Source organism: Tiliqua scincoides, chromosome 2, assembly GCF_035046505.1.
Source record: "Tiliqua scincoides isolate rTilSci1 chromosome 2, rTilSci1.hap2, whole genome shotgun sequence".
Classification (NCBI taxonomy): Eukaryota; Metazoa; Chordata; class Lepidosauria; order Squamata; family Scincidae; genus Tiliqua; species Tiliqua scincoides.
Genome location: NC_089822.1, coordinates 132,519,655 through 132,527,850, shown reverse-complemented (window position 1 = coordinate 132,527,850; position 8,196 = coordinate 132,519,655). Strand labels below are relative to the sequence as shown.

At 50.0% G+C, this 8,196-nt stretch overlaps 1 protein-coding gene across 1 annotated transcript; it reads right to left on the bottom strand.

Annotated features, from left to right (window-relative positions):
• Positions 1–704: 704 nt before the first annotated feature.
• LOC136639818 (retinol dehydrogenase 7-like) lies at positions 705–7,113 on the bottom strand. Its single transcript, XM_066614372.1, has 4 exons — positions 6,801–7,113; positions 5,300–5,558; positions 1,867–2,024; positions 705–922 (listed from the first exon to the last, which is right to left on the bottom strand). The coding sequence occupies exons 1-4, from the start codon at positions 7,111–7,113 to the stop codon at positions 705–707; spliced, it is 948 nt and encodes a 315-aa protein (XP_066470469.1).
• Positions 7,114–8,196: the final 1,083 nt, after the last annotated feature.

The window sequence follows — 8,196 nt, the reverse complement described above, 5'->3', positions numbered from 1 at the left end:
ACAAGATTGTATGACAAAACTAACTAAAAGCTACAAGAGGGGGCTACATTATAAAAATGGGACCTATAAGAGCATAAAGGTAAAAAAAAACACCTATATATGCAGTGTTATCTTCATTTTAGATGTCAAAAGGGTTTTGTGGCTCCTGAGATTTTTTTTCCTCCGGAAAACGAGTCCAAATGGCTCTTTGAGTGTTTAAGGTTGCCGACCCCTGGGCCAGATCTTTCTGGGGAGGATGGTTGGTGCTGAGTAGCAGCATTCCTAAGCAGAGGGCAGAGAAGGGCCTAAACCAGAGAAGCCTGATCTTTGAAGCCAGGCATTGTGGGTATCTTGGTATTGTGAGCTGGGCATTTTGGGGACAGTCTGATATCAATTAACATACACCAGAGCAGAGGCTGGTTAAGATTTCAAATCTTTCCTCGCAGTTTCCAAGTTTACATGCATTCTGAGTCATCCGAGGTTCCTACTGCTTTTGGAATAGAGAATTGGAGAACTCTTCTCTTTGTATGGATGTGGGGGAGGGGAGAGAGGAAGCAGTGTGCCATCCTCTTGCTTCAATGGTGTGAGAAAGGGCAAGAAGGATCACACCTTTTGCAAGGATCATAGAGGGCAGGTGAAGGGTTTCAGGGTCTGAACAATACACTGCTCTCCAGCGTCCTCTAGGTGGCATTGCCTCAGTTGTGATTCTGTTTCTGTGAAATAATTTACACTGCCTCTGCTGGCCTAGGAAGAAAGCATCTAGTAAAAAGGTCTGACACCCAACTTGGCAAGTAAGAGGCAGGAATGTAGAAAAATGCTGCATCCCAACCGGCAGCATAGCGAGTGCGAGGGTGGACGGACTTCAGGGCATGTTCCATGCAGTCAGTGACCATGTAGAGATTGCTGCTGCATATCTTACGGGTCCTGCCGATCATTTGGAGATCTGTGTGTGATATAAAGCACATGACAAGTTAGACTTGCAACAAGTTGTGAGACATGTTTATACGTTGGTCACTTAAGGGCGCAATCTTGACTGTGCACTAGGCTTGCACAAGCCCCTCACACCGGCCCAAGAGGGTTGCAAATGTGCCGTAAAGCATGTTTGTGCCTTCTTGAGAGTTGACTGGGCCGGCTCAGGGATGTGCGCCAGCCCGCGGAGCCTGCATCCAGCCTCTGCACCGACTTGAGGAAGGAGGGTTGTGTCTGCCGAGCTTGGCCAACGCACGGGTCTGGGGAGGGCGGGGAGGAGGTGGAAGAGAGGCTTTTCAGGGCAAGGGGAGGGCAGGTGGGAAGTGGGAGGCGGGGCTGGAACCCATCTGTTATGCCAGATTCCAACCCTGTTTCCCTGAGCAGTGCAAGCGACTTGAAGCCACTCCATTCTCCTCACTTATGGCACTTCCTGAGATGGCACATCTCCAAGGAGACCCATTGGAGCAGTGGTGCCTTACCAGGGGGTAAGGGGAAGAGTTTCCTCTTGCCTCCGGCTGAGCCACTACTGGCCCCAATCTTGTGCTAGATACAACACAGGCCTCCTGGCCTGCCTGTTCCAGTGCAAGATAGGATTGCACTGCATGAGACATAATTGCAACTCCTCAATCCCTTTGCTTGATGTACCAGAGCAAAGAGGAGGCACCTGGAATAATCCTTGATGTCTGAGAACTGAAACTCAAGCAAGTGGACCTTTGGGACTCTCTTCTTTTCAATCCCTCATGCACTCTAGCACCCAAGGCAATTGCTTTACTAGAAAGAAAAATGTCCCACAATGTGGCTACTTGATTCTGTGCCAGCTATTTAGCAGGTGCAGAGTAAAGCATTCCCATATCAGACTGAGAGGCCTGACACAGGCCTACGGGTCCTGCCCACCACCCACCCATTCTTTGAACTCACACTTCTCAAAGTACTCCTGCCCATAGGTTTCCTTAATGTCAGAGGGTGTCTGGCTCCATGTTTTCTGCAGATCCTCTACCAGAAGGTTGACAATATCTGTATTAAAACCACCAGGCTCAATAATGCTGACACGGACCCCAAAAGGATGAAGCTCTCGCCTGAATTGGAACCAAAAAAAGGTCAACAAACACCACTTCTGCCTGGCCCAGTATTGAAAGATGGATACTTAATAGTTCTACTGTACTATTGAAAGTTATTGTTGGGGCTTGTTCTGCCCTTTCCTCCGGGGACAACCTGGAAGTGACAGCCTTAGGCAACTACTTCCAGGCTCTTCCTTGATGGTGAGACATTGTGTACACTGTTCTGTCTCCTCCGGAGGCTGGGTGCACAATCCGTAACCAGGGCAGAACCTAGGGCAGGGGTCGGCAACCTGTGGCTCTAGAGCCGCAAGTGGCTCTTTCAGCTGTCTGCTGAGGCTCCTCCCGGTGAAAGTGGCAAAGGGGGTAACAGGAGGCTGCTTCCCTCCATCCCCTGAGCTCACTGCCCTCCTCTCCCTTCACCCCCACCTGCCCCGCATTGGTTTCCCTTTTCAATTTTGCCTGCTCTGCAGGCTTAAGGTCCCTGTTTTTCCCTTCCCCAACTCTCCAGCAGGCTCAGCCAATCAGCATCCAGCAGGCTCCTGGCTTTTTCAGTTGGAATGGCTCAGGGCCCTTCACTGGCAGACAGACCTGCCAATCCTGAGCTGCCCTCCCCCTCAGCCATTTTGAGCCCTTGCAGCCCGCCTTTCCCTGAGCAGGTCCCCACTCAGTGCAAGGAGAGGCTTTTCCTCCACAGCAGAGGAGACATCCTATGTCTCCTTACAACTCAGTAGTAAGCCCCATTACAGCGGATGAAGCTTACTCCCAGGAAAGGGTGCCTGGGATGGCAGCCTTGAAGCCTGCTCAAGGCCAAACGCAAGGACGGGTGAGTGGGAGCCTGCGCATTTCTGTTCCAGAGTAAGCCCAGATGTAGTCCCTGGGCTACTCCCAGGAAGGTGGGGAGGGCTGTATCCTTGGCCCCCTCCTGTGCAGGTCTACTCACAAGTAAGCCCCACTGTAGTCAGTGGGGCTTCCTCCCAGGAATGTGTGGAGGGCTGCAGCCTCAGCCCCCTCCTATGCAGGTCTACTCACAAGTAGTCAGTGAGGCTTCCTCCCAGGAAAGTGTGGAGAGGACTGCAGCCTGAGAGCTCCAACCAACTTATCTGCTCAGAAGTCCCATTGTAGCCAATGGGGCTTACTCCCAGGATAGTGTGGAGAGGGTTGCAGCCTGAGTGAGGGAGGCAGGGAGGGAGGGCAGGCAGGGCAGAAGCTGGCCTGTGGCTGCCCCCCCCCCTGGCTTCTTCTCTTTCCCACCTCTGGAGTCTGTGTCCTTTTTTCCTTCCAGCAGGGTGCCTCTAGAAGGTGGGGGGAGTTCTTTAGTATCCATGTAAGATAAGCAGATGTCATAACCACCATATGTATTGGAATCCTGGAAGATCTGGTGAGGAGATAGATGTGGTGTCAGCAGTGGCCCCTTTAAGGGTAAGGCCTGGGCATCCAGCAGAGTTTGCTGCACAGCTGCAGCCACTTGAAGGCAATAGGGCCCTCAGGGATATAAGGAGCACCTGAGGCAGGAAGGGGGTGTGGGTTGTAGGAGTGCAGGTTGGAGGGAGGGGAGGGGAGGGGAGGGGAGGAGAGGAGAGGAGAGGAGAGGAGAGGGCAGGGCTTGGCTTATTGACTTTGATACTCTGACTGATTTGACTGACTTACTTTGGAATCAGACCTTGGAATGTGACTTGGCTTATTGACTTTGGACTCTGCCCTGGATACTCTGACTGACTTTGTGACTAATGGACTGCTGGAGACACTGGAGTTTGGTGTGTGGCTGCTGTGCCCAAGACCTGCTGAGGACCCAGGGTCTGCTGTAGTGGTGGGAGGCTGCTGGCAGGAGAGAGGACCTCTGTAGGTTGAACAGGCAAGCTACCCTGGAGGTGGGGTCCAGCAGGACTGCAGGGCAGAACCAGGGTCATTTGTTGGGGGAAAGAAGGGGAGCTAACTTGCTTAAAGTGGGCATAATTCTCCAGGCAGAGAATGGCCTTGGAATCAGGCAAAACACCATAGAGGACCAGGTGTCTGAAAACACAGGACAAAAATGTATGATAAAACTAACTAAAAGCTACAAGAGGGGGCTACATTATAAAAATGGGACCTATAAGAGCATAAAGGTGAAAGAAACTATATATGCAGTGTTATCTTCATTTTAGATGTCAAAAGGGTTCTGTGGCTCCTGAGGTTTTTTTTCCTCTGGAAAATGGGTCCATATGGCTCTTTGAGTGTTTAAGGTTGCCAACTCCTGACCTAGGGGCTGCCAAGTGTCTCCTCTTGGCATAGCACCCGGGGTGGGTGGCCCTTAGGCTCTGTCCTAGTTACGGCTCTGCATAATGTGCCTGATGGTTGCTGGGATGTGGCTTACGGAGAGCAAAATTTGGATAACAATCTGCAACAAAGTATTGCAACCTCCATCCCTGACAGACAGACAGACAGACAAACCAAGCCTCCATCCCTGCCCATTGATCATGTTGTGCTGCCCCCCCCCAAATGAGCCCTGAACATTCAGTGGTTCCTGAGAGCCACTGCTCATACTCATCCCCACCACGCTGGTTTTTGCAGGAAGGAGGGGGTGACTAAACTTTTCTGTCTTCTTCTGCTTTGCTAGGAAGTCCCTCCAGCAAGGAGAAACCAATTGTTTGGGGGTGGTCCCATTTTGCATACACATTGCTAGATTCAGTGGGCCCTCTTTCTCCACAGGCTTGGCATCCATGGATTTGAATACCTGCAGATGGCAAGCCCATGGCTGGAGGGCCTCAGTGGATCTCTTGGATGCAACTAGAAAACAGTTCCATTTTTTTTTGGTGTGCAAACAGTAAGTGCCTTTCAGTTGAATCTGTAAGGCCTTCTGAGGCACTTCAAAAAGGTACATCCAGTTTGCCGTCCCCCCCCCCCCCCAGATTTCATTATCCATGGACTTCAGTATGCTGGAACAGACCCCCATGGATACCAACTATACTCAACTACCAGACTCATACTCACTATTAGTGTGTGTGTGTGTGTGTGCGCGCGCGTGTGTGTGTACTAAAACAAATGGCAGAGGGGATAACGAAATCATTATTTCTTTAAAAGCCTCAGCCTTAAGCGGAAAGGTCTAAAAGAAATATTTTAACGTGTTTTAAAATATGATGAAATAAGTAAATGGATGAGACAGAACAGCTTCCTAAACCTCTAACTTCTGTCCCTGACAGCAGTCATCCCTCCCAGCACTTGTGTGTATTCGGTCTGGCTTCACCAACTTCAGCTGAAGCAAGCTGAAGCAAGCTGTTAACCAAGCAAACAGGAAAGCTGAAGAGCTGGTATTTTACCTCAAGCTGTCAGAGAAGGCCTCCACGCCAAACTTCGATGGGCTATACCCTCCTCCACTGGCTGCCACTCTTCCTAATACACTAGAAACGTTGACCACCCTCCCTCTGGCTTTTTTCACCAGGGGTAGCATGTGTAGCGTAACGTCAATCAGCCCAAGCAGGTTGACATTGATCACCTTTGCAAAGTCATCTTTGGTCAGCCATTCATTGGGAGCCAGTGAGGCACCTATGCCTGCATTGTTGACCAAGCCCCAGAGCCCTGTGGGAGGAGAGCAGATGCATATCAATGGTTGTTCATAACATTCCAACTTTTTGTTATCTGAAGGACTGGATGTTCCATTTTCAGTAGGTTGTATGAAGCCACATGCCACTGGTCTCTGGGAGAAGGCTTAAGGGCTTACAAAGTCACCAAAAAGCAGACATTCTAAGTTCAGGCACTCGCCTTAACTTCCACACAATCTAAGTAGGAAACTGTACGTGTTCTTCAGTCTCACATCTGGAGCTTGCTTACAACTCGGCCTCCAAGCTCTTCCCCTTTCCGTCTCAGTCCTTCCCTCTGCACACTGAACATGACACTGGGACAGAAATCAGTGGAATCTCAGTTAATACGCAATATCTTTTTTAATTCTAAGTTTTTAATTCTGCTGAACATGCATCGCTTGCAAATGGTGAACCACTGGTGAAAGCTGAAGAGTAAGTATTCAGTCATTGTCAGACCATAAGAACTGCCAGTAAACTGGAAGGATTTAATTAATCTACTTGAAACACAGCCCTCCTGTTGAGAACCTTGTCCTAGGCATGTTTGGTCATGCATGCAAGTTCCTCTTTTCTCCATCTGATTTGTGTGTGATTTCCTGATCACAGAAACCCTTTCTTCAATACCCTTCTGCTTCCAGGCTTGTGTCCTTCTCTAAGTCCTCTTTCTAGTAATGCAATCCCACCTCCAGTCTCTCACTACTAACAAATTCAGTTTCATTCATTCAACTGAAAGCATAGAGGGAAAACCAGAACTTGGTGTGCACCTGGCAAATGAGCCAAAGAACTACAATTCAGCAATTCATCTGACATTTGTGGACTGGGAAGATGAACTGAATAGAGTCCAGTTTCACTGTGCCAAATTTCAGATTAATGGGATCAATTGCCTTGATTTTGTGATGCACAAATTTCAGCCCAGAAGGATGAAAACCCAGCAGTCTATGCTATGTGTGGCATACAGACATGACAAGTGGAGGTGTGGGAGCTGCTGCAGTATGGCTACTAGCTCGTGTGCCAACTTTTTCACCCATGATTACGACTGTGCATCTTCCAACAAGTGATCATCAGATGATAGTATTTCTCACCACATGAAACCCTTCAGCTGATGATTCTCAAATCAGGCAGCTGTTAAGACTGCAAGAGCTGGCAACCCCAAGTGCTCCTCAGCACCTGTGAAACTGGAATTCTGACTCTGCCCACACACAGCACCGACATGAAATGACAGAAGAGGAGAAGAGTCTGCCACCTTTGCTCCCCACACATCCTTTCACCCATTCGGTTGCTGCCTCAACACTCTCTGTGTTGGTGACATCCAGGATGGTGGTTCTCAGCCGCTCCAACGTGGCCTTCTCCAGCTGCTCTGCCCCCTTCTGGGTGAGGCAACCTGCCAGCACCCTCAGGCCCTGGGCATCCAATTGCCTGGCCAGCAGGTTCCCAAATCCAGAGTCGCAGCCAGTGATGAAGACGTATTTCTCGGTCAGGTTCTCCACCATCTGCTTTTCCCGGTACCATCGGCGAAGGAAGTAAAGCCCCAGCAGGGCAGCCACGTAGAGCCACATGGCTAAAAAACAGCAGGATAAGAAATAAGGAAGTGTGTCAAGAGTTTGGCAGTTTTGAGTTGATTTGGCCCCCAAGATGCTATACAGCTGATCAGAGAATAAGCCAATGATCTAGGACAGGCTCTCCTGTTCTGCATATAGAGTCTTTGGACTTTGCTAGCACAGGCTAGACCGATTACTACTCTGGAAACACATAGAGATAGCAAGTCACATGAACTAATTGACATACATGGCAAGGGAGGATTATACAAACATGGCCAGCCCTTGGCCAGTGAAGGCAAATGTACCAAACAGTAATCCAACCATTTTAAGTGTGACCATAGAATCCGTGAGACGTTGAGGGGTCTTGTAGACCTCTTAGGCCTGCCAAGTGCTCAGTGAAGAAAATCCCGAGACAGAGCATTCCCAAGAGATAGACAACTACACAGGTTCTGCCTGATGAGCTTTGACCAAGTGAGCTCACTATCCTCGGGCCAGTGGTCTCAAAACTGGAGACTGTTGTGCATGTGAAATGCCCACCCTGTCCCAGCCAGCGCTTACAGTTCCACTGCTGTGCTGCTATTCCTGGCACCTGATCTCATCACAAGGACGCACATCCTATTGCAAAGCCTGCTGGGGCTATTGGCAATAGACATGACCATCTAGAGTAGCCATTTTCAACCACTGTGCCATGGCACATTGGTGTGCCGCGAGTGGGCCACAGGTGTGCCACAAGAATTTGGGGGAAGGTCATTTATTAGTAGCGACAATGGGGGATGTGAGCCCCCGCTGGCAGCATGGTGTGCTGCCTAGCATGGTGTGCTAGGCAGTTGTGGCAGGGCCACTTCACAGGTGGGGCCTGGTGGGTCATATGTTGCCAGCTAATGTGCAGGCCAATGTGCATGCAAGGGTCCACACCCATGCCTGGCTAACCCCAGAGGCAGCGAGTTTCCATTGCTTGTACTGCCTTCCACCCATGCCTAGTAGGCCAGGATCTGTGGGAATACTTATTGTCTGCTGATGCTTCCCACTGTCACCCAGTAAGACCACCACCCAAGAGCTGGTGCATGCAAGTGCTTTCCCAAGCATGGGGGAGTGTGCCAT

What these genes read in the sequence shown, in the direction of transcription:
- LOC136639818 (XM_066614372.1), bottom strand. Translation starts at nt 7,113, where the DNA reads ATGTGGCTCTACGTGGCTGCCCTGCTGGGGCTTTACTTCCTTCGCCGA. An exon ending in AGGATGTGTGGGGAGCAAAG is followed by an intron (nt 5,559 to 6,800) that starts GTGGCAGACTCT and finishes CTCCTCCCACAG; the next exon opens with GGCTCTGGGGCTTGGTCAAC. An exon ending in GCAGGAGTACTTTGAGAAGT is followed by an intron (nt 923 to 1,866) that starts GTGAGTTCAAAG and finishes TATCACACACAG; the next exon opens with ATCTCCAAATGATCGGCAGG.